General features: G+C 39.3%; 1 protein-coding gene across 1 annotated transcript in view; it reads left to right on the plus strand.

Moving 5' to 3' along the window:
- Nucleotides 1-26,611, plus strand: part of otogl (otogelin-like) — a 209,331-nt gene that overhangs the window by 48,267 nt on the left and 134,453 nt on the right. Inside the window, exons 20-24 of the mRNA XM_059652231.1 lie at nucleotides 1,189-1,263; nucleotides 2,268-2,311; nucleotides 4,463-4,634; nucleotides 6,860-6,967; nucleotides 7,824-7,962. Of these exons, the coding sequence (XP_059508214.1) occupies nucleotides 1,189-1,263; nucleotides 2,268-2,311; nucleotides 4,463-4,634; nucleotides 6,860-6,967; nucleotides 7,824-7,962 (538 nt within the window). The remainder of the gene's footprint in view (nucleotides 1-1,188; nucleotides 1,264-2,267; nucleotides 2,312-4,462; nucleotides 4,635-6,859; nucleotides 6,968-7,823; nucleotides 7,963-26,611) is intronic.

The following is a 26,611-nucleotide window of genomic DNA, read 5'->3' on the forward strand; positions in this document are numbered from 1 at the left end:
CCTCACTGACCGTCCAAAGGGCATTCCATTTAGACCAACCCCCTAAAATACCCCTGTAACCCTACATTTCCCAAGGCCAATCCACCTAACCTGCATATCTTTAGACTGTTGGAGGAAACCAGACCACCCAGATAAACCCACACAGATGCTGAGATAACGTACAAACTCCGCACAGTCACCTCAGGGTGGAATCGAGCACGTATCACTGGCACTGTGAAGCAGTAGTGCTACCCATTAATCCACCATGCCATATTGGAGGAGGGAGAAGAAATCATTGCAATAATTTCTGCCTCCTTTATCTTCAGAGTTAAGACAGCCACAGACACTCTTTTTGGTGGAAGGATGCAAAGACCACCATCATTTTTTGGAATATCCTCTATTTGGGTAGTATACAGGTGAACTGAGAAAAGAATCAGGCAGAAGGACTGAAAACAGATTAGTTTATACTGCGCCCTGCCCACTTTGGGGCTGTGTAGTGAAAGTGGAAACTTGAAGCAGAGGACTTCCTCTCCTGCCTTTGCATCACTGCATCCAAGAATTAAATGTTCTTAGTCAGTATGAAGAGTAGAATGTCTCTGCCCGACAGAGTGCATGTGCACAAGTACAAACACATCAAAAAGAAACAATTCTACTGTGCTGAGAGCCAACAGTGTAAAATGCGACAAAAGGAAAATTACTGCTGATTGAAGATGCTGGAAGACTGAAATAAAAATAGCAAAGGCTAGAAAATCTCAACAGAACTGACAGTATTTATGGTGAGAGAAACAGGGTTACATTGTGAGTTGATTGTTACTCTTCTATTCCAAAATGAAGAGTTAGATCAACTTGAGATGTTCACTCTTTTTCACATTCCACAGGGCTGTCGGATGACTCTCCAGTTATTTCTGTTCTCACTACATAAAATAAACATTTCACATGACCCATTAATTGTGGATCTGGTGTTAATCTTAACCAAAGAATTTATTTTAAGAAGTGTGATAACGTGAGTCATTATACCTTCTCCAGAATGACCATGATTCTTTCCTTAAAGAGTAAATTGGAATATTTCAGAACTTGGAAGACTCAATTTCTTAAAGTCTACTTGTTTTTATTTATGTTTATACGATAATCTTGATATTTATATGATGATGTTGTTATATAATCAATAAATAATAAAATGGCTCAGAGTATCCAATATGTCTCTTCTAGATCTCAGTGTTCCTGTCACTTTATGGGAGGAATATTTCAGGCAGGAGAAGTCACGTACAGTAACTCAGGACCATGGTATGACTCTTGTTCTTCGTCTGTTGAAGATTGCTGTTCAGGTTCTAAGCTAAAACTGTGATGAACTTTCAACTGTGAAAGTTGGATCATGTTCCTAAACCTCTGCTGAGTCAGGGTCAGTGTTTAACTGGAGTTCTTGAATGAAAATTTGCTACAACAAATCAATTAAAATATTTTCAGACTGATATGAGTTTCATTTTTAATTTTATTCTGTTATTTCATAAAGTAGACAACTCAACTTATATAAAACATTTGGATTTTGGAGTCAAAAATACTATTTCCATGTTTGCGATGACTCCAATTTGGGAGCATCGTCAATACAAAGAAGAAATTTAACAAATTATGGGGACACAATAATAAGTTATTACTCATAATAATGGTATAGTAAATTACTTGAATCTATCAATATAACGTTGTCTTCAATAAATTCAGTCATAAATTCAGAAGAAAATTTATCATCTGGAGTGTGGTGAAAATGTGAAACTTTTACCACAGAGTGATGAAATTGAATGAACTAGATACATTTAAGGGGAACAAATACAGAAGTTGCTGGAAAAAGCTCAGCAGGTCTGCCAGCATCTGTGGAGAAAAAAATCAGAGTTAACATTTTAGGTACAGTAACTCTTCCTCAGAACCCGAAACATTTACTCTTAATTTTTCCTCGCAGATGCTGACAGACCTGCTGAGTTTTTCCAGCAACTTCTGTTTTTGTTCCTGATTTACAGCATCTGCAGTTCTTTCGGTTTTTACAATTAAGGAGAAGCTGGACAAGCACATGAGGGAGAAAGGAATAGAGGGTTATGATTGATTTTGAGGGCGAAGAATGGGAGAAGATTAAACTGGATCATGTTCACTGGCATCGTCTAGTTAGGCTGAATGGCCTATTTCTATGCTATATACCGAATGTAATCCTGGGTAATTTTGTTACTTTTCAGGTTTGCTTTATTAATTCTTAAAATATTAAAACAAATAATATTTCATACAGCTAATAATTTTTTCTTTAGCTTGTGTAGGAATGGAAGAGTAGCATGTGCGCCTGTAGAGCCAGGTATGTTACAATTACTCGTCATTAACGCAACCACATCATTTCATTAAATGTACCGAAAGGAAGGTAAACTGAATTTACAGGAAAGCTTTACCTACAATTCTTCCTAAAATTATTTTGAATAAAAATGATTTGAATTTTCTGGTTGACTTCTATTTTCAATGCTTATTATTTATCTTTAGAGCACCTGACAACTCAATGGTATGGGAAAACATAACATTATATGTATTACTGGATCATGAATATCATAGTCCAACTTCATTTTTTTTTGGAATTCCATTTAATCAAATGCTACCAACAGTAATAATCAAACAAACTAACTTTGTAATCATAATGTAACTTTATTTGATATTCTTTGGATGTGGATCAAAATGATCTATGCAAGTAGATATTTCATAAGATCAAGGAATTCTTAATTGTTGGGTACAAAAGAGAGTTAAAAAAAGGGCAATTATCCTCTGTTTTGGTTCTCCAGCCATCTAATATTGCCTGTTGGGTCGGCTGGTTGAGGTGGGGTGTATGGAGAGAAATGGAAGGGAGAATACTTGAACTGCTACAGCAAAGGCATCTAAGAACCATCCACCTCAGATGTCTCTGGTGTGTTGGATAGATGCCCAAATTCCATGGTGATAAGATGATGCTATGGGCCTTGGGTTGACTGGAGACTTCTGTTGTTGATTTAGTTTTCTCCTGGAATGAAAGAGATATATGTTAAGGGAGATGGAAATGAATGGCACAGTTATTACTTTTGGTGCAGTTGGGGGGGCATCCCAAGCAAGTGGTTAGGTGATGCAGAAGGCATAGAGGCGTAGTGGTGTTGGGTGTTGGGTGATGGTGAGTAGGGAAGATGTTACAAGCATTAGGGAGACTGCTAAAGCATGACCCTTGATGGGAGGTGGATGCAGCAGCAAGAATACAGTGAGGGAGATATATTGGACAAAGATGGTGACACTTACACTGATGGAGGAGAGAAAATTGATTGACCTTTTTCCTAGAGTGTTCCAACATTCCTCCAGATGGCAGAGACTGTTTTAACCTAGGTGGCAGCCATGGACCAGAGTGACCTGCTCTGCTGATTCTGGGGGAGGAGTGATGCCAGTCTCTGCACAATCAATCCAGCAGGACCTTCAGAGCAGGGCATCAATCTCGCCCAGGCTACTGTGCCCAGGCCAAATAAATGGAAGCATGTAGTTGCAGCTTGTCCAGGTGGCACAGTGGGTTTTTAAAGCCTGTCCATCATCTGAAGGCACGAGTCAGGCATGTGATGGAATACTCTCCATTTGCCTGGATGGGTACAGCACCAACAGCACTCAAGAAGCTTGATACCATGCAGGACAAAGCAGCCCACTTGGTTGGTACCAATTCACACTCTCTCTCCTACCGACGCTCAGTAGCAGCAGTGTGTACTATCTACAAGACGTACTGCAGAAATTCACCAAAGATCCTCAGATAGCACATTCCGAACCCATGACCACTTCCATCCAGAAGGATAGGGCCACAGATATATACAAACACACAACTTGCAAGTCCCCCTCCAATTCACTCATCATTCTGACTCGGGAATATATCGCTGTTCCTTCACTATTGCTGGGTCAAAATTCTGGAACTCCCTCCCTCAGGGCATTGTGGTTCAACCTATAACACATGGACTGCAGCATTTAAAAAAGCAGCTCACCACCACCTTTACAAGGGTAACTAGGGATGGGCAAGAAATTTTGGCCAGCCAGCAATGCCCACCTACCACAAAAGAATGAAGAAATGGTGGCACAGATACAATGGATGGCAGTGATTTCTGGGATATTTATTGATGAGCTGATCGTTCTGGGGAATGGTGCGTGGTGAGATGGGGCTGGAATCAGCCATGAAGGATGCCTTGGGGTGAAGTAGGTGGCTAATGAGGTGTGTATGATAAGTGATGGAAAGAAAACTCACCAGGCCTTGAGATGGAAATCCAGCCAAAAAACATGGTGCACTGACACTTAGCTAAGGAAATATAAGGTTCAGCCATGTATATATATTTATCTTCATATTTTAAAAATACAAATATATTCATAGTCCTAATACTTTCCCAACTTGATAAAAAAATTTCAGTTTGCAAGTACCCCTTTTAATTGTGAATTACATGATGAGAAGCATTATATTGATTTTATTTAGAACCTCAACCTGGGGAATGTCCTAACAATAAGAGATATTTTGACTGTCAAGACCCTCAGCCTGGTCTGCCATGGACAGGAGCAGCGTGTGAAGTCACTTGTGAAAACCTAATGATGAATATGACATGTTCGCCCATGACTCCATGTATTTCAGGTTGTGTTTGTCCTCCTGGGTAAGTATATTGATATATTGAAGAGCTGATTGAAAACCTGAATGCGTGGTATTGTTTTCATGAAGGATATGTAATTGTGTCTGTTCTTTAAAGAAATGTGAGTTGTTCGTAGCTTGGAAGTGAGGCGGGTCAGAAACTGTCAGTGCTGCCATGATACCCCGTGCAAGAACTGACAGCATCAAATGAAGATCCCCAAAGTAACCACTTTCCTCATGACAACCATTTACTGAGCGATTATTTGCTTTATGCAGTCAAATATAACACTTGAGGCTGGGGAAATTGGAAAAATTGGGAATTTCAGTGGAACATGATATCCACAAGTCCTGCTCCTTTCACGAACATTAGGACTGAAGGGAATGAAGGAAAATTGGATTGAAAAATGACTGAACATGCTCAGTAAAAAGGATGCATGTACCACAATGAGGAGGTGACCCTTTGATTCTCAATTTTGGCCAGTTATAGATTAGGATGATGGGAGACATCATCCCTGTTTTCTGTTATCAATGTTGCTCCCTTGGCACCAGTTACAAACTCTCTTACTGACCAGTTTCTTAGGCAGACACACCTAATTGGTCATCTTAACTTCCTGTTTAACTTGGAGACATATTTTTTCTGCCACAATGATTTCCTACTTCCACCATCATCACATTGCCTATCTCAGCTCATTGATCCCAAAAACTGTCATCCATTGTCACCTCCAGACTTAATTGCATCAGTACTCTCCTGTCCACCATCCCCTATAAGCTCGACAGCTCACATTCTATTATCACACGTCCTTGCTAACTTACATTGGCTTCTGGACCCCATGAGTCCAATATGAAACTTTCGTCTTTATGTTTAAATCTATAGTGGCCTTGTCCCTCCTTATCTCTGTAACCTCCTGTAGCACTAAAATGTCCGATCAAATTGTCTGTACCTCTGACTTAGCATTTCCTCTCCTGCACTCTTTTACTTGTTTACCCTATGCATTTGCATTAAGATTTTACTACATCAATTCCTTTCCTCAGAGTTTTGGTTCCTCCTCTAACTATTTCCTTCAATTGTCTTGGTGACCTTTTCTAGATGAACGATTCAAGAAGCGCTTTGGGGGTTATAGCTATGTTAAAGTTGTGATATGAATGTAAATTGTCATTTGTCATCACAAATACATAATTCTGATGATAACGAATGTGAAAATGTGTTAGTTTGTTGTAAAACAGCAAGATGACAATGAGCATTATTGCGTTGATATCAAAATAAAGAAAAATCAACCAACAAATTATCTCTGGAGATCCAGAAGTGTTTTTTTTTCACATATGCACATTTTTCTATAGTTGTACAGATTCAAACCACATTAACAAGGCCAATAAAATTACATGGTGAAGGAAGATTGTACGCTATGGCAGGGAGAAAGTATAGATATCACAAATGGTATTATGCTGGCTCTGCAAATTAATGTAATTAATCTTAACATAGCATCACAGCAACTGATAATTGCAAATAGTGAAAGTATACTGAAAGTATTTGAGTAATTCTCCAATAATGTCATTATAAGTATGGGTGGCATGGTGGCTCAGTGGTTAGCACTGTTGTTGTACAGTGCCAGGGACCTGGGTTCAATTCCACACTTGGATGACTATGTGTGGAGTTTGCATATTTTTTCTGTGTCTCTGTGGGTTCCCTCCCACAGTCACAAAGATGTGCAGGTAAGGTGGATTGGCCATTGCAAATGCAGGGATCAAGGGTAGGGGCTTAGGTCTGGGTGGGATGTTCTTTGGAGGATCACTGTAGACTTGATGGGCCAAATGGCCTGCTTCAACTGTAGGGATTCTAAGATATTATAAGTATACATACGACCAAGAAATCTGACATAATTTAAAACAGTTTCACATTTCAAATGCGAAAGCTCTGTAATGTAGTGTAATTGTGTAAGTCTACCAAACTTACAGGGATGAATATCGTGAGAATTTCTGTCTTATCATTGCCGTAACTTCAATGAAAGTTCAGTTCCATCCATAAGAGGAGTTCTGTAAAGTTATAGGGATGAAAGGACACTGAAGAAATTCACTTTGAAAATTAACTGTTTGATTCTAATATTATTATGCTTAACAGTGCTAACCACTGAGCCACCATGCCACCTATATTTATAATGACATTATTGGAGAATTACTCAAATACTTTCAGCATCATAAAGTATGTGCAGAATTTAAGAAAATCATTTTGACTTACTTTCCACGATGCTACAGGTTCATTAAACATGGTGGAGATTGTTATTTGCCTGAAAATTGTCCATGCAGTTGGAAAGGTCAGGAATATTTGCCAGGCGAAGTGGTTTCTACAGTATGTTACACTTGGTATGTACAATCTTTTTTAAAAATAAACTGAACTTTTACTAAAAGCTTTATCATTCATGTGATGTAATTAAATGATTTAAAATTTTCATTCTGGCTAATTATGAAAATCATAAGTGATAGAGCTGTTTTGACCTCTTTATCAGAGTGTTGCTGATGTTTACAATTTGTTCTTACATATTTAGAAGAATCTGAGCAGGTTTTCTCAGCCCCTGGCTCACTGGTGTACAGATTGTTCATAGATGTGAAAACAGATATTGGGAACTCTCTCTGTTCTCTCTCCACAACTAGGCAAATAGAAAGCACATCACTGCCACTTCCACAGGAAGTAGGACCAAGTGAGGAAAAATGGCAGTGTAGTGGTAATGCCACTGGTCTAGTAATATGGAGACTTAAGCTAATGCTCTGGGGATATAAGTTCAAATCATTGTGGCTGATAGAATTTAAGTTCAATTATTACATCTGAAATTGAAATCTAAAACCATAACTGATTATTATTCAAAACCCATCTGGCTGACTAATGTCCTTCAGGTACCGTCTTTACCTGGTCTAGTGTACATCTGACTCCACACCTACAGCTGTATGGTTGATTCCGAAGTAGTCTAGCCACAGATGTTGGCTTAGCCTGGGATGTCCACAGTCAATGAGAGAAAGCAATTTGTGCTCCATTTCCTAACACTATGGATGTTTTATGTTGTTAACTTCTTGCCAAATGATCCTTAAGTAAAGCCACATTTACTGAAGGTGATCATTTAAAATTTAACAGTTCACTCAGTTCTTTTTTATTAATTGAAACAAACTTCAGTGTAGACCGATGCTCATCTTTTAAATTGAACCTAATAATTCATTATCTTCTTAGTGTTTGCATGCGAGGAGTTTTTAACTGCACATACCACCCATGTCCTGCAGTATGCACGATCTACAGTGATCGTCATTATCGTAGTTTTGACGGACTGGAGTATGACTATGTCAGTGACTGCCAAGTGTACCTTGTGAAGGTAAGCACTTTTAGGTTTTCATCTGAATTTGCCATCTGCTACATAAATCAGCCATACATTAAATACTTTGACTGATTCTCAATTTATTTAAACCATGGAAATTATGTAATATAGGTCTTTGGAGAGAAGGGACTATTACACTGATACTTCTGAAACTCCAGTTTCTACCTTTTGGCAGACTTAGTAACAATCTTCAACCACTACTCACTGTTTTCTGTTTGTAAGTAGCTGGCTTTTGATCCTGCTATCTGTCCACTGACTCCATGGGCTGGATTTTATTTGCAAAAGCTGGGACTTATCTCAGCAGGGGGCACATTAAATAGATCAGATAATCAACCCTCAACCCTGTTCCTACCTATCTAAATTCACATCTGTTGCATGTTAGTTAGGTGTATTCTGAAATCAATTGCCCATCTTCCATATTCAAATAAATAAAGATCGGTTAAGCTTGTTAACAGACCTATTGGCTCCACTCGCATGCAGTCCATGACATGATATCACTGAAGTGGCCAGTTGGACAGAGTTAATGGGAACTGCTGATGCTGGAGAATCTGAGATAACAAAGTGTGGAGCTGGATGAACACAGCAGGCCAAGCAGCATCTTAGGAGCACAAAAGCTGACGTTTCGGGCCTAGGCCCTTCACGGAATGTTGGCGGGGGGGAGCGGAATCATAATTCAGGGATACCCTATATGCATTAAAGAGACACTCTAAGTCTCCACCAACCCTCCCTTCTGTATGCTGACCCTTCCCTGGGTCTGTTACGTAACATTTGTTTATCCTGGATTCAATGCACATTCACTCCTGGATCATTGAAATAAGCTACAAGAATATCAATAATGAAATATCAACGTCTGTAATGAGAAATATTGGATTCTGATAATTTCATCACAATCTTGTATCTCTAAAATACAAAAGTCAGTGGTTAGGGCACAGGTGTTAGTCTCTTCATAGACTGATAACCACACTATCTGTGGTTTATTAGCAGTGTATAGGTTGCCATTGCTATGTTTATTAACAAATTAGTGCCAATATTTCCATCCTAATTGCCCCCCGGAACCTGGCTTCCCAATCCCCTGCATCCCTCCTGGGGTCTAAGGTGCATCCTCACCATAAAGCCCAGGGATTTAATTTTCTGGGGCAGCCATGAAAATTCTTTGTTCTCCTTCATGCAATCTCAAATGTCCACTCCTGAGCTCTGGTGTTGCCAGGACTGATAAATCTGCCAATCTCCAAGTTAGGACATGTTTCCACTAATTTTTCTGCCCCTGGCAAGTTACAGCAGGGCTAGGGGGCACTGGGTTGACTGGTCATGTCAACTTCCAGCAGACTTTCCACCCAGGGGACATGAGCAGCCTGCATCTCCCCCACTTTCCTCTACCGTCCATAAGCTGCGCTCCCATATATCTTCATCGTAGTCAGACTATTATGCAGTACTTTATGAAAACTTTTATTTTGGAAATGTTTTAATTAAGGGAGCAGCAAGCTGTTCAAGTTGGTTTGTTGTCATTGTTATAAATTTTGAATAGAGTGTGTATTTTCTCTCCAGTTGGCTGCTGATTTTCTATTTATTGGGTGCAGAGTGCTTCTTAATTTGAGTAAAATCCATTGAAGTCCCATCTATAAATTTTAAAATGATTGCTTGTAACATCCTGTCTATACATTTGTGAACTAGAGAGCTGAGTCAAGTTACTTGGATGACGCAAGCATTTTTATATAGATCTGTAGTCCCTGGCACCTGTAACCCTGGCTTTCTGCAATCAGCTATTTAATGCGCTTGTGCAGTTCAACTTCCTGGGGATCTTTGGTTTGGTCCTCCTCTACTTAATATGATTTTGCAGAAAATACTATTTGAACAATTATGAGAACCTCTGTACCCGCTGGAAGAAAAACCCAAGAGGAGAAAATGGTTTTCTAATTGCAAAACAAAATTATCCTGTGAACTTTGTATGAACTAGCATTGATAACTGACTCCCTGTTACTGTGTATATCTACTCAATGTTTGTATGCGGTGTGCAGTGTGTGAGGATTTGATGTTACTGATCTCAGCCCAGATTTTCAAACTGCGCTGTCAATTTTGATATTTGTCGGTCACATGAAACTGCATGGAAGATCTCAGCTCCCAAATCTAACAAGCAGACATATATTAGATTTGTACTGGTATTGCCCTAGGGCAGCAAACCAGATGTATTAAGGGCATGAAAGACCCAATAAAGATGTAAGTCTTTCAAAGAAGCCCTGTATCAAATGCTTTTCAGTCAGCAAATTGAACCTGATGAACTAATTTGAAATGATTTCTTGAAGATTATTCAGTTTTGATTACTCAGCTCCATTGAAATGTTATCCCTGCTGAAACGAAAGGCAATATTGAGTGGAGAAGCTCTGATTCCGTCATGTAAAGAAAAGAGATCTAAAGGTGTTGCAGAATTGCTCATGGCAGTTTGTGTAATTGTATACAAGATCAATGCAGGTATACAGGGCTGTGCAACCACTGTGTTACTTACTCCAAACTAGCTCATATCTTTTCAATTACTCAAGCCACTCTTAATCACCTTTGGTTACTCATCAGGAAGGGAAATGGGTGCAATAGGCCAGATTTTTGCAATATATTGTATCACAGCCAATCTGTTAATGAAAACTGCAGGTTCTCTCATTTCCACCGGTTTTCTTGATGCTTTGGACATAGTACATAATTCTAGTCCTGTTTTGAAGAACAAAGGAGAATGTATTAGAAGTAATATGCGTATTAGTTTACTTCACTACAGAATAAATTAGCCATGAAACTTTAATAAAATAAGCTCTTCTTCTGTCATTTACCATGATTTAGCAGAAATAGATTGGAATTAAAGTTGCAATTTATCTTTCAACACTATGGCAAATTAAATTTGATCATGACATGAAATCTGTCATTGGGATTGTCGTTAATTTCTCCGTCAGCATTTCAAAGTACTTGCTTTTGCCAGTGGCTTTAAAAAGAAAATTGGCCAATGGCCTAAGAATGCATGATAAGGTCACTGAATTCCCAGTAGTGGAATTTCAGGTTTCCTAATTGATTGGGTGATACAGCAAATAGCCACTTTTTTGATACAGCTTTACATTTTGTTTTTAGCTTTTAAAATAAGCCAATATTTGCAAGAAAATTGATGAAAGTTTCGGGGTCAAACTAAAAACCTGCCAATGTCAATGTAGGTTTCAGCAGAAGCATGGTAATGGCAGGAGCAGGGGGTGATGAGACAATGATGTGTTTTGAATTTGGTCAAATCAATTTATAGTTGATATTGGTGAAGAACTGCATAAGCGTTGTGAGGAAGAATGTGATGGAAGTATAAATACAGGGCTAGGTTTACACAAGTATAAGGTCGTAGAACATGGTACACGCAGATCCTTTTTAGGTCTTTCTATTCTGTGCAGCTTTCTCAGACAATGGATTTGACAAATAGTTTCTCTTACATACTTGCCAAGTATTGCTAGAAGGTTTGCCACAGCAAAGTCTTCCTCTGAGCTTCCCTCCCTTGATCAATGAAGCAACTTTTGCATCTTCCTTTACACTGATGCCAAATTTGGCAACCTCAGGCAAAGTTCCTGTCATTTTTCTTTTAAATTGATCACAGTTTTATGAATATTAGTCCATTATGTTATTGTGTCAAAACTCATGGCCAAGCATCAATTTAAATCTAAAGTATAATTTAGGACACTACTTTATATCAATTTCAGAATTATGATTGCAAAAGTACTTGAATTTTATTTTTTTGCTAAGTTTCGTGTGCGTAAATGCAGGACATGCTTCATTAAAGAACATTTTGCATTCATGTGTTTATAACAAAGACTGACTATACTAAATCAACAACATACATACAAAAACATTTTTCAACAAACGTAAGATAACAAAGTGTGAAGCTGGATGAACACAGCAGGCCAAGCAGCATCTCAGGAGCACAAAAGCTGACGTTTCGGGGTTCTCCAGCATTTGCAGTTCCCATGATCTCTTTCAACAAACGTACATTATGTCGTAATGGAATCTGTGGTTTTAAAGGTTGCATTTTATAAATGAATGATTTATTGTCACTCGTGTTTAACAAATAAATGCGGTGAAAAGTGTAATATGTTGCCATGCTCCAGCACCATCCTGAGTTACAGAGGAATCTAAGACACAAACAGAATACAACCAAAAACAGAATTCTCCCTCCCCTCCTGTGTTCTGCTTCACATTGGATGGGAAGCAGGGAGTCTCCACTATGGGCTCTGGGCACAATGATTCCCCCGCCCCATGGTCCTTTCCAGGAGCCCTGCTCCAGGCCTACCATTGCCACTACTGCATTCCAGGAGTACCACACTGGGCCTACCAAGCCATTGCCTATCCCATCCATCCACCAGCAGTACCGATTTGGACCTAATGCAGTTGAAGCCAAACATCCCAATTCTGACACTTACTTGCAGAGGTCTCTATGCTCTCATCACCGTCTTGAAAGCTGGTGCTGCCACCATCACATCGAGGCCTGTGCTTGTGGGCCCACCAGCCTCGAAGTAGCCATGTTCTGGTGCCATCACTCACCGCTGTGCCCACACTCGCTGCCATTCGGAGCTCCCTGAAGGTCTTGCTCTCCTCAGCACTGGGCTCGCTCTCCCTGTGGAGATGACCCTTGTCATCACAGTCGCACATCCTCGGGAAACTGGACCGAGCTCTTCTCCTGCCAAAGACCTGCAAAGCCTTTTAGTGAGAAAAACACAAGAAAAAAGACAGAGAGGAAAAGAAAAGAACAACGTTAAAAAAAACAAAAACAAAACAAAGAAAGCAGGCAGAAGCGGATGAGCCCCAGGCCAGGAGCTCAGATGCAGTGCTGCTACTCCACCGCCATCTTGAAAACTATTATTCTTTCCACTGTATTTATTTGTGAACACAGGTCACAATAAATCATTTATTCACTCATTCAAAAATGCAGCCCACTGATTGGCACCGCGTCCACAAACATTTACTCCCTCCACCACCAACACCCAATAGCAGCACTGGGTACCATTTACAATATGGGTTACAGAAACTTGCCAAAGCTCCTCAACAGGACCTTCCAAATCCACAACAGCTACCATTTGTGAGATCAGTATTATGATCTGATTAAGCACCTACAAAATTTCATTTTTCAGTTTGCTTTCTACTTCCCCATCCAAAGATGTGCAGGTTAGGTGGATTGGCCATGCTAAATTGCCCGTAGTGTTCAGGGTTGTGTGGGTTCTTTTCTAAACATGATTTTGAAATAGTTTACCAAATCTGTGCAGTGTTACTTATGGGAGTAACCTGCCATGAGCTTTCTGTAAAAGAAATCAAAGTTGGCAAAAACTGATTCTGATTCATTTAGAGAGGATAGATAGCATGTGGAACCAGGTCAACTGTGCCAGAGATTTCATCTATCACCACAATAGTTAATTGATTGAAATGAACAATGTGTAACACTGGAAGGAGATAATTCTTCTGGAATATGTACCTAAGTATACATGCCAACAGTTCACCTTTTCTTTAGCCTGGAATTCTTCAAGTGGCTTACTTAAAACAAAAACTTTTCAAGTTTTTTTAGAGCTGTAACCTCTTTTAAAAAGTCAGTGAATTTTGTTCTAGCTTTTATACTATATACTCAAAGCAGAAAAGAAATAGAGAAGAACTGGGCTGAGATAGGGCTCTCATAACTGACTGGAGATTGACATCACCTCATTAGCTTGAAAAGGATTCGAAATCAGGCTCCTGTGGTGAAGGGAGATATGCCACAGAACTGTTTTCCTGGGTGTTTATGACTCATTTGCCCACTTATCCTCCAGAACAATAGTAGGAATCGAGAATAATGCTGTTCTCCGAATTAACTATCAATATGTTTTTTTAAAAAATTCCATTTAAGCTGACCACCCTTCAACAATATATATGCCTTTGTTACCTTTATTTTACTGGTGTTGATAAATTGGTGTCAAAACTTATCTTGTCAATGAATATCATAGTGAATTGTAGCTTTAGGGATGTTTCATACTGTTCTTTCAAATTTAGGATTACGATAACCAATTAATTTGTAATCTCTATTTAAGTGCTTTATTTTGTGACCAATAAAATTGTTTAGCATTTCCAAGCAAGGATAATTGCATTAATATTCCATTCCAAATTTAAACTCAGGGATCATCAACAATGAGTATTATTTTGTCCATTGTTATTGCATGTATCTGGTACACAAACAGCACATTTCTCTCAGTTTAATTACAGCTGCTGTTAATAGAGAGTGCATAAAGGTGCATCCATGAGTGCAAACCATAAGTCAACCAATGTCAATTTTTGCCTGGGTATCTTCTGTAATTTGTGACCATTTTTGGGAGCACCAAAGGGATTTAATCCCAACTGGGCAATTACCTGGCTGCAGTCAGGGTTTCTGAAGTTTACAGAATGAAGATTCTGTGTGCACAAGCTGTGGAGGACGGAGTGGAGTCTTTCGAGGTGGATTGCACTTGGTGTGAGCAGGGCCCACTACTTGAGATGAAGTGCTCAAACATCCCTCGTCCCATTGCCACGTAGGCAGCCTTCCAGGGTATACCCATTGACCTTGTCATGTGACACAAGCTAGTGGTATACCAGCAGTGCTGACAAGTCGAGGTCTATCCTGAGATGAGAAGCATTAAAATCTACCCCATTTATTCCTTCTTTAAGTATGAAAGTTTTAAGCTTTAGTTTGTTTACTATCATGCATGCAGAAGGTTTCAAATTATAAATATAGTCTGAATCAAAAGTGGTAGCATAACAGTTCTGTTAAGGGACAATCTCCACAGGCTAGGTTCCAAATGATCTGGAGAATGAGTTCCAATCCACCATGGCAGCTGGTGACTTTAAATTTTTCAATTGAATAAATGTGGAATAAGTAATATCAGATTTTCATAAAGATATATGAGGCTGATTGAAGTTGTTTAAGGAAGGAAATCTGCTATCTTTGCCCAATATGACATGTACATGACTCCAGAGCTAAAGCAATTTGATTGAATCTTAACTGCCCTGTAAAAATGCAATTATGCCAGTAACACCCACATCCCATGATTGAATAAACACATTCATTTAAAGAAACAGAAGGTGGTATTTGATGGAGATTATGGGGATCTTGCCTGCTGACTGGAAAGCTGGTGAGAAGCTGGGATCACTTCTCTTAGGCACCCCGTCACTTAACTGAAAGCAATGGGCCTTCCCTGAGTAGAAGAACCTTGTGGCAGAGGCGCTACCTGGCAAGATTTGCTGGCCAATTAGAGTTCAAAACCAGTATTGTCAGCAGCGCCACTGGGCAGGGGATGGTTTCTGCCAGTACTACATCTTCCCACAGCCCAAAGTCATCTCCGGATGTAGGAGGCCATCAGCAAGGACAGGCTGGTGGCTCCAAGCAGGATTTCCTCTTTCCTGATGTTGCGCCCCTTGATTCTGCACCAACTGCTCTTGGATTAGCATTTGCCACAGCCTGCAACAAACTTTGGGCACCCTCACACATCATGTATGGTGAATCCCTGGTCGCTGCTATGTTATTTAAAGTGGCAGCGGATCAAAGCAGGAAGTTGCCCACTTAAGAGCCTCACATAGCAGCAGGGTAGTAAAGCCATTTGCTGGCTTCCTGCCACACACTTCAGGTAGAAGTGGGGTACCACATACCGAGAAGAGATCAGCCGTGATCATATTGAAACATGGATCAGGCCCAAAGGGCTGAATTGTACACTCTGCTCCTAGTTCTTATGCTCTTGTACTCTAAATTCACCAATGAGGTCACTGCAACATTGGTGCTGTGCCCTCAGGTATCCAGGCCTTAAGCTCTGACTATTAGATCAGGAGTAGGCAATTCAGACTGCTACACCTGCTTCACCATTCAGTTAGATCATGGTTGATCTTCCATCTCAGTACTATTGTCTAAATAATCACATATGCCTTGATGTCATTTGTTGAAATTGCTCAAGATTGAGTTTTCAAAGACCTCTGGAGTAGAGAATTCGAAAGGTTCACCACCCTCTTAATGAAGACATCCCTCCTCGTCTTAGTCTTAAACCGCCTTACCTTTCATTTGAAATTATGCCCTCTGGCTCTCAACCATTCTTCCTTCCTGCATCCATTCAGCCACATGCTGTAAGAATATTGCAAGTTTCAAAGAGATGTCATCTCGTTCTTTGAAACTCTAGAGAATATAAACTCAGTCTCCCTTTAAAAGACAATGTCACTATCTCAAGGGTTAAACTGGTGAACCTCTATTACATTCCTACCCGGAAAAAGGTCACCCATGATCATATTAGTTATGAAGACAAAACTATAACCCTGTACTCGAAGTGCATTATCAGCAAGGCTCTATACAGTTACTTTCAGGCTCAAGTCTGCTTGTAATGAAGACTCACCATGTACTTCCTAATTACTAGCTACACCTGTGTACTAGCTTGAAGTGACTGATGAACAAACAACTGGTACTTTTTGTCACTTCACAAGCTCTTAACATTTAAGAAATATCCTGCATTTCTGTTTTCTCGACTACAATGAATAACTGAATACTTATTCACATTATAAAACCATGAGATATAGGAGCAGTCGTAGGTCATTTGATCCATTGAGTACCAGCCCAACCTATTCAACTTTTCTTCAAAATAAAATCCCTCCGTCATTGGAATCAACCTAGTGAACCTTTTTTGGATAGACTTCAATTCTGTGTATCTTTCCTTAGATAAGGAGCCCAAAACAGTTCACCGTATTCCAGCTGTGGTCTGACCAGTCTCCCATTATCTGTGCTAAAAATAGCATGCTTAAAATCTCTCAATGTTTATCAAACATAATTTCCCTTTCATAATTCCATATTAATTGTATGCAATTTTACCATTCTTTTCTAACTGTCCAGGTATCACATCTTAATACTGATGTCAAACCTGACTGTTTCATCACCATTCCCTGTCTTCCTCCCTTCTTAAACAGTGTTCACATTAGCTACTTTCCAATCCTCAGAAACCTTTCTATAATGTCTAAAACTTTGAAATATAACCACTAAGATTCCACTATCACTGTGGCCACCATCTTCAACACTCCATGACAACGCTCATCTGGTCCAGGGAATTGATCACCTTTTACAAGTGCTACCCCTTTTAGCAACACAGCATTAATTTCTCAAGCCCCTCACCACACCTCCTTCATCTCTCTACATCACTTTCCTCTTTTCAGTCATTCTTAAAACCTTCATCTTTGGTGACACTTTTCAGTCATTTGCCCTAATATTTCCTCACGTGCTAAAGATTCTAAAATCTAAAACTATCTTGTGTAAAAGCACAAAAAAACAACAGTTACTGCGCTTTTTGGAATTACTGCCTGACATCAATGTCCACAGCTCCATGCATTCTTTCCTGCCCAAGGGTGTGTATATGCTACCTGCTTTCAGTTCCTCGCAAAGACTGCTTCACAACTTATTAGGAATTGAACAAAGGAAGGTCAGACTCCCTATCTTTCTGATTTTTCATTTACCCTTACTGTAGGAATATATTTATCTCTGACAGCCGAGATGAGAATGAGACTCATTCCTACCATTTGACTCCAGGGGCTAAGTAGCCCATTACTAACATGACCGATCTTAATTTACATGATACATTGTTCATTCAGTTGAAAGATTAACACCACATTCTTGATCATGCATTTAAGATTTCATACCTTGTTAGTTAAATGCATAATAAATATTTATTTGTTTTGATTATGTGTACAAATATGCTACAATGTTATAATTTTGGACAGCATTTTACTAGCAACAGCTCGAAGCAGACTAATTTCTATTTCTGTTTCAAAGCAGCCTAGTGATTCTATCACTCCGAAACAGATACTTGCACATTTTCAAAGCCTTAATCTTGGGAAAATCAGAGGCATTTTTAATTAGAACGGGATTGCTGTAACATAACCCCATGAAATGTAAAATCCAATGGATAAACAGGTCAAAGTTAAAAAAGTAAACAAAGAGCAACTTGTTTCAGTAATGCTATGCTTTCTGCTTCCCAGAGCTTGTACTCATTGTGGAGGTTTGTATTTAGTGTCTTTTATTTTGTCAAAGATTTTGTATTTCTTTCACTAGATCTACATTTATTTTTCAGGGTCTAACAGTAATGCTTAAGTCTTTTTGAGAGTAAGCAGGTTTTCTTCTTTTAAGATATGAAATCCAGCATAATTGTGACTGAAATTGCTATTAATCATACATAATCTGAATTCAATGTTATCAGTGGTTGAACATGATCTCCAGAGAATCCAGAGATACTTTATCCTGATCCTGTCAGCATAAGCAGCAAAGCAGTTTTATGCCTTCTTTTTGTTCGCTTGATATACCCACCAAGTTAAGGTCGTAAACAGCTGTTGCATGCACAATGCACCTTGAGTAGAATATTCTTTTAAATGTAAACTTGTTACTTGTATGACTGTGTAAAACTGTATAAGACAAATAATTTAAGACACAAAATAGCAGTAACAAAGTGAAACAAAGAACTGTGGATGTTGGAGATCTGAAACAAAAGAGAATTTGCCAGCTTAACTCAACAGATTTTGCAGCATTTGTGGAGAGAAAGCAGAGTTAATGTTTTGATTCAGTGACTCTTCATCAGAAATTAGTTTTAATAAATTTGCATGTGAGAGTGTATTCTGTGTAAAACATGATGCAATTTAGGTCATTTGGATTCTGAATGGAAATACTCAATAAGCAGGAGGATTCAAGACAATATAATTTAAGGCACATCAATGGTTCTTTTTAAGAATTATGACTAGTTTGGATGCAGTAGTCGTGACATTACAATCCCTAGCACTACTGTGACTGTGCTAATAGGCTTGAACCGATAAAAAGCAGCTGGTGTGATTGCAGCCTGACTGCCAGAGTGCTAATGGGCATGTGCTAGGTGTACAGTTGCAACATGCAGAATGGACAGATTATGTCATCAAGAAATTCTAATATTGATTCAATGTCATGACCTGCCGTCTTGCATTGTGCACATCCAGTCAATGCCCTCTCCTGATCATTGTCTTCTGAGTCCCTTTTCCCATCCCAGTGCTCCTGCTAATCCAGTGGCAGTGGCATGGCTGATGCAACCTGCTGACTCTGGCAGAGGGAGAGTGCAGATGGTCTTACAGAATGACCCTAAGCAGCTCAGGGCTTTATCTCCTCAATATTGGACTTCAGAGCAATCTGTTAGCTAATCACAGAATAAGCTGACTGATGGTTGGTTGAGATGCAACAGCATGGGGACTGATGGCAGTGTAGGAAATATAAATGCAATCATCCTCAGAGGGAATGGCAGGTTCATGCAGTACTGAGCCACTGACACTCTCTCAGGGCAATGCCTGAGCAATCTCAGAAATCACTCGGTGGATAGTCTGCTGGATTTCTTGAGATCCTGTAATCCCATTTGAACACTGGTGTCTGGACCATGATGATCATTGTCTAAGCCTGCATGGTACTGAACATGAATCTCATGTCTAACCTTTGCCTGAGATGTTGCCTGGTTTCTGTCTATTCTGCATCAAGGTTGGGTTAGCAAGTGCCGTCATGGAGTGCTCACCATTACCATTCTGGAAAGAATAAATTCTAAGCTACGGAGCCGTGTGCTGAAATCTGTGGCAGTGACAGCACGTTGTCTGACAGTCCTAATAATAGTATGCATGAACATCCGTGTTCTCTTGTAAGGGGTTGCTTTGCAATCTTCATTTGTATACTCTGTTACAGAGTTCATCTGTGACCTTGCTCTCTGGGGAGTCTTCTGTTTCTCTGTTGCTCTATTTTCTGTGCTTTTTCTTCTAGACAGTTCCCAACAAACAGCCTGTAGCAGCTTCTGTACAGTAAGTTTCTCCTTTGAACAACTATCAATGTATGCTACTGGGCTCCTTCTTGATTATGCAGCCTGTCAGTGATATGTTTCACAGTGTGCTGTGCACAGAAATCAATTCAATGATGAGACAGGATGAATTGTGTCTGAAAATGGACCTTGTTAAAATTTTCACCTGACTTGACTAGGTTGCAGCTGTTGGTTTTCTGGTAATGTGTTATGTTTATAACTGTGTTAAAATTTTGTTATCTTATATAAAAGTAGCAACCCCAATCCAATAAATGTGTGCGTGATACAGCATTGCCATCTACTGGCTTAATCTTATACGGCACAAAACACATGATAATCTCGGAATTAGTAGGAACTGTCGATGTGGAGTCTGAGATAACAAGGTATGGAGCTGGATGAACACAACAGGCCAGGCAGCATCAGAGGAGCAGGAAAGCTGACGTTTCGGGTCTGGATCCTTCTTCATAAAAGGGTTGAGACCCAAAACGTCAGCTTTCTTGCTCCTGTGATGCCGCCTGGCCTGCTATGTTCATCCATCTCTACACCGTGTTATCACAATCTCAGAATTGTTTGGTTTAGGCCAATTAATCTAACATTGTCCATCCAGTTTGATAAATGGGTTAAGTATAAACGTATAACCTGTTTGCAATTTCTGTCATTGCTAAGAATTGACAGTTTGATTTACTTGTAACTCACAAATCTATAAACTGAATTAATCCATTCAACGGTCTAACACATTTTTGAGGCAAATCATTGTTAAAATATTTACAATGAAATCTGGTAGACACAATAGCTGCATGTTCGGTTTAATGAGATTTCAATCCCTATTTTCATTTTTTGTAGAACAAAAGTAGATATGAGTGAAATAGTGATAAAGAAGTAAGTACTGCCAACATACTGTTTATCTGTTTCATGTTAAAATGTAACTCCAACAATCGACACTATAAAGTTCCTCTCACTGACATCTGGGATCCATGCTGAGTCAATTTCCCCTGTATAATATTCAAAAAATATCTGACATGACTTTACTCATAAAATCATATTTATCAGCTTCAATATCAGACTTCTCTTTTACCATCCCTGGGTTTTTCTGTTGGGATAAGAGTTGCCTTGGGGAAACCTCAATATTGATTCCAGATTCTATGATGTCTTGTAACTTAAGCTAACACAGACATAGGAGATTTCCTGTTGAACTGCATACTCCCAACTGACAAATCCATAAACCTGCATGTTGCATTCTACTTTAGGAAATACTGAGTGAATTCTATAGGCACAAAATATATTGTGGTTGAGAGAATTCAGTGTCTGACTGTCTTGAACACAGCTGAAGTTTAGAAGATAGAAGTATGAACGTTAAGTGAAAGGGGAACTAGTATAACCTGACCACATTGTCAATGGACCAGTCTGTCTGTGCATATTTTGTTTTCTTTGTCCAAGTCACTTAATGTCAGCACTTGTTGACCACTTCTACTCTCCCTTGAACTGAATGGCTTGCTTGGCCATTTCAGAGGGCAACACATTTAATCCAGACCATATAGGCATGGCAAATTTCTTTCCTTAAAAGTGACAGATGATGGCTGAGATAGCAAGGTGTAGAGCTGGATGAACACAGCAGGCCAAGCAGCATTAGAGAAGCAGGAAAGCTGACATTTCGGGTCTGGGCCCTTCTTCAGAAAATCTGAAGAAGGGTTCAGATGTTCATCTGCACATCTGCCAATGTGGTATACTGCACCTGCTGTACCTGTTGTGGCCTCCTCTACATTGGGGAAACCAAACAGAGGCTTGGGGACTGCTTTGCAGAACACCTACGCGCGGTTCGCAATAAACAACTGCGCCTCCCAGTTGCAAATCGTTTCAACACTCCCTCCCATTCCTTAGACGACATGTCCAGCCTGGGCCTCCTGCAGGGCCATAATGAAGCCACCTGAAGGTTGCAGGAACAGCAACTCATATTCCGCTTGGGAACCCTGCAGCCCAATGGCACCAATGTGGATTTCACAAGCTTCAAAATCTCCCCTCCCGCTACTGCATCCCAAAACCAGCCCAGCTTGTCCCCGCCTCCCTAACCTGTTCTTCCTCTCCCCTATCCCCTCCTCCCACCTCAAGCCGTACCTCCATTTCCCACCTACTAACCTCATCCCGCCTCCTTGACCTGTCCGTCCTCCCCGGACCTGCCTATCCCCTCCCTACTTCCCCACCTACACTCACCTCTACTAGCTCCATCCCCCTCTCTTTAACTTCTCTGTCTCCTCTCCACCTATCTTCTCCTCCATCCAAATTTGACCCGCCTCCCTCTCTCTCCCTATTTATTTCAGAACCCTGTCCCTCTACCCCATTTCTGATGAAGGGTCTAGGCCCGAAACGTCAGCATTTCTGCTCCTAAGATGCTGCTTGGCCTGCTGTGTTCATCCAGCTCCACACTTTGTTAACCCACAGCATTAACCGGGACTTCAAGTCAGTGACTTTACCATAATACTCCTATCTGCCTCCAAACTGTAATATTCCTAGGAGGTAATGCCTCTTATCTCGATATCTCATCACCAGCATGAGAACAACCTCCACCATATAGTTGTGCTGAGTGGATAAGCAAAGAAAGCTCTAGTAGCCAGACTGAAAATTCATGAGGCAATGTGGGCCCTCAGCTGGATTATGTATCACCATGTAACCTCATGCATGGTACATGCGTCACATTCCAAACACTTGCAGGGAGTATATTTTAAAATAATGTACAAATTTGGTGATGTTACAGGCCTGCTTCCTTGCTAAGAATCAAAAGTAAATTGATTCAAGTAGTTTCATAATCAACAGATTGAAGTAGAGGTCTGTACAGCGAACATAAACATCCATTGAAAGATGGTGGTGGACAATCAGAAAACGAATGGAAGGAGAAATCTGCATGGATTCAATCACCTATAATCATGGCAAAATATAATATGTATAAAAGATAAAGTTCAATTATTTTGGCAAATATGTTCAGTTGCAAGTGATAAGTCGATGATCTTATTCAACTCCTTCCAAGCTCCCTGTATCTAATTAATTTGTTTCCGTTTGAATGACAGTAAGAGATGACTAAGTTTATTGGACATAAAGTTGATAATGCTACCTGTAATACTGAAGACCTGTGCATAAATAATAGCGAGCTCAGATCAGCTGGTCATGTGCAGCAGTACAACTGGCATCTAGCCAACACTACAGAAAACTGCACTGATCCGGGAGCAATCCAGTCCAGCCAATAATGCTACTAGTCCACTCCCAGTCTTCTGCAAAACATTGTATTCCCCAGATTTTAGTAGGCAATTGAGTGATTTAGGCCAAATTTCCAAAATAATAAAGAGGAATTGATTATACAGAGGTAAACATTTTCCGCTAGTTGGGAGGTTTAAGATTAAGGGAAGTTTCGTAAAAGTTAAAATCAACGCTTTCAGGAGTGAAATTAGTAAATGCGGACAAGAAGAGGCCAGCAAGAAAGGAATAGGAGACAGTGTTGCACAGATAGTATAGGATGGGATCTGTACAATAACAAGGTAGGATCTCACATTGTAAAAATAAAATGTAGAATCTGTTTGGGTGGATCTAAGAAACAGCATGGTGCAGCAAACATTGTTGAGAGGACATTCAAGAAGCATATAGCGTGGCTACTACAGTAATCATGGGTGGTTTCAATTATATACAGAGCGGGTAAACCTAATTAACACAATACTGTGGAGGATAAGCATTAGGGATCTTTTTTAGCAGCTGACGTTTGAAGAGCTCATGAGAGAATGAGCTATTTTTCACCTTATTTTATGTCACCAAAAGGGTAGTTAATTTTTTTTGAAAAAAAGAAGAGCCTTTAGGAATAAATAGCAGTAGTGTTAGAGAATTTTACATTATGTTTGAAGGTGAGTAGTATGAAATTTAAACCAAGGAAACTAGGAAGGTATGAGGGGCAAATTGCTGGGGTGGAATGAGAAAATGCATTAAAAGATTCAACAGCACTTGACACAATGGATTGCCTTTAAAGAATTATTGCACAGTTTACAGCAACTATATTTTCATTCAAAGTACGAAATACCCCCAAAAATATCAGTGAACTCCAGCTTTAAGGGAAGTCAAAAGTTGTAAAGGATTAAAAAAGAATACCTATAAAGTTGCCAAAAATAGCAGTAAACCTTGGGAAGATTTTAGAATACAACAAAGAAAGATCAAAAAACTAACAAAGAAAGGGAAACAGACTATGAATATAAACTCACAACAAACATTAGCAACAGACTGGAGAACCTTGTAGAGGCCTGTAAAGAGGTAATGTTTCGTGAAGACAAATGTGGATTCATTATGGGCAGAGTCCGGAGGATTTATAAAAGGTAACACAAAAGTATCATGGAAGATAAATGATTATTTTTTGCTGCCTTCATTTAGGAATATACAAAATATCTCCCAGCATTAGGGGTCTAAAGGATTAAGAAGAATGAGGGATTGAATAAAATTAGAATAGGATTCTAAAAACCAAATGAAGATCAATTGTAGGACTCAGGGTCTGACCTAATACAGAGCTGCTCAAAATATAATAAAATGTGAGGCTGGATGAACACAGCAGGCTCAGCAGCATCTCAGGAGCACAAAAGCTTTTGTGCTCCTGAGATGCTGCTGGGTCTGCTGTGTTCATCCAGCCTCACATTTTATTATCTTGGATTCTCCAGCATCTGCAGTTCCCATTATCACTGCTCAAAATGTAAATGTATTTAGACAAGATTCATAAATCTATTAAGTTATCAAAACAAGTGTAACAGAAGTGACACTTAAGGCCAATGGTATCCCTGAACTCTGAATGGTCCAGCCTGTGCTTGATTAAATTCTGATTGGCTAGGTGGGACATGTACAGCGCATGCTCACCTCCTGCAGTCCATTCTTTCTGGATTGGAAGCATAATTAGTGCATTGTCTCAGATTTTGCTTCCTTAATGTGAATTCCGAATCAAATCAGGCTCTTGTCATGTCTGTCTTATTGCTTAGTATCAACAACTGTCTGCTTTGAACTTTAGCATGATGCAATGTTTCACTTTAGTTGTTGAGTTTTGAACGGACATTTTACTAATAAATATATTGAAAAGTCAATTGTAGCTTCAAGTACATGGTACTACTTAAAAATTTACACAAACTATGTGTAGCATTTCTGATTAACAATTCTCAGTATTTGCAAGGATAGGTAGGTGAGAGACTCCTTACTTGGTAGAGTCATGAGTGATAAAAGTCAAAAAGAATTGTGTAGTTGAAACCTATCTCTCATTAACAGAGATTAAACTAAATACAAGAGACACATTTAACCACTTTTATTTTGTATTATTACTAAACTGAATTCTTACCTTGGACAATTGATTTGGAGAATTTAAGGACACAGCAAAGGAGACTGAGAAACCGATAATGGGTAAATTGTGTGTAAATGTAAACTGGCAAAAACATTGGTAAAAGCTGCCTTTGGTTCATTAGAAAAATAATTTGGTTTAGGTAAATGCAGATCCATTATGGGCATAATCATGAAAATTTCTATGGGTAATAGTTATATGACAGAGAAACTAGATAATTGCTTTTGGGTCTATCTTCGCTTAGGAAGGTAAAAGGAATCTCGCAGAATTACAGTTCAGGGGCCTGGGACAGTAAGGGATTGAGGGAAATTGGTATTGATAAGGTTTCATAAATTAAATGAACTGAAAGTTGATAAGTCCTTGGGACCTGATATTCTGCATTCAAGGGCGTCGAAAGAACTGGCTATAGAGACAGCATACAGCGATGATCATCTTCCAAAAGTTCATTGATTGTGGAATGGTCCCTACAGATTGGAAGATAGCAAAAATCACTCCATTATTTAAGAAAGGAGAGAGAGAGAAAAACTGAGATCTGCAGACCTGTTGACCTGCATCAGGAGCAGAGAAAATACTAGAATCTAAAGGATGTAATAAGTAGACATTTGGATAAAAATGAACTGTTTGGGCATAATCAGCATGGATTTGTGAATGGAAAACCATGTCTGATGAATCTGTTGGAGTTTTTTTGTGATTTTGTAGATAGAATTGATAAAGAGGAGCTTGTGGACATAGTATACAGGGTGTCCCCAATTTACAAATGTCCGACTTACGAACACTGGTATTAACAAACACAATCCCATACAGGGTTATAGTTTTAAAGACCTAATGTATGAACGTTTCCTGTACTTACAAACAGTTACTTTATATTGTCCTGCATTATGTTCTAACTGATGTACACAACAACTTGGAAACAGACTCAAGTACAGACTCCATTTGCAACCCGGGGATCGTCTGTATTTGAATTTTTAGTAAGCCTTTGATAAAGTCACCCACAGACAGTTGGTCAGAAAATTAAAACACAAGGTACAAGAGGGAACATACTGGCATGGATTAAGGATTAGCTAGCAGGCAGAAAACAGGGAATAATAGTAAGTAAGAATGAATGGGTTATCTCACATTGGCAGATTGTGACTAGTGGAGTATCACAAGGATCAGTACTTGGAATCCAGCTGTTCACAATATATGCCAATAATTTGAATGTGGGGACCAAGTGTATTATTTTCTGTAGGTGACATGATCTGGTAAAACTTTGTGCATGGTTAAGAAAATGACAGAAGAAATGTAATGTGAAATAATTTAAGGTTATTAACTTTGATAGGAGGAACAGATATATAGAGTAGTTCTTATGTAGTAAGAAATTAGAAAATCTTAGTATACAAAGGGACTTGGGTGTGCTCATCAATAAGCCATTGAAGGCTAACATATAGATGCAGTGGGCAATTGGAAAGGTTACTAGTACACTCTCCTTTCTTGCAAGATAATTTGTGTA

The sequence above is a fragment of the Stegostoma tigrinum genome, chromosome 18 (assembly GCF_030684315.1).
Source record: "Stegostoma tigrinum isolate sSteTig4 chromosome 18, sSteTig4.hap1, whole genome shotgun sequence".
NCBI classification, from domain to species: Eukaryota; Metazoa; Chordata; class Chondrichthyes; order Orectolobiformes; family Stegostomatidae; genus Stegostoma; species Stegostoma tigrinum.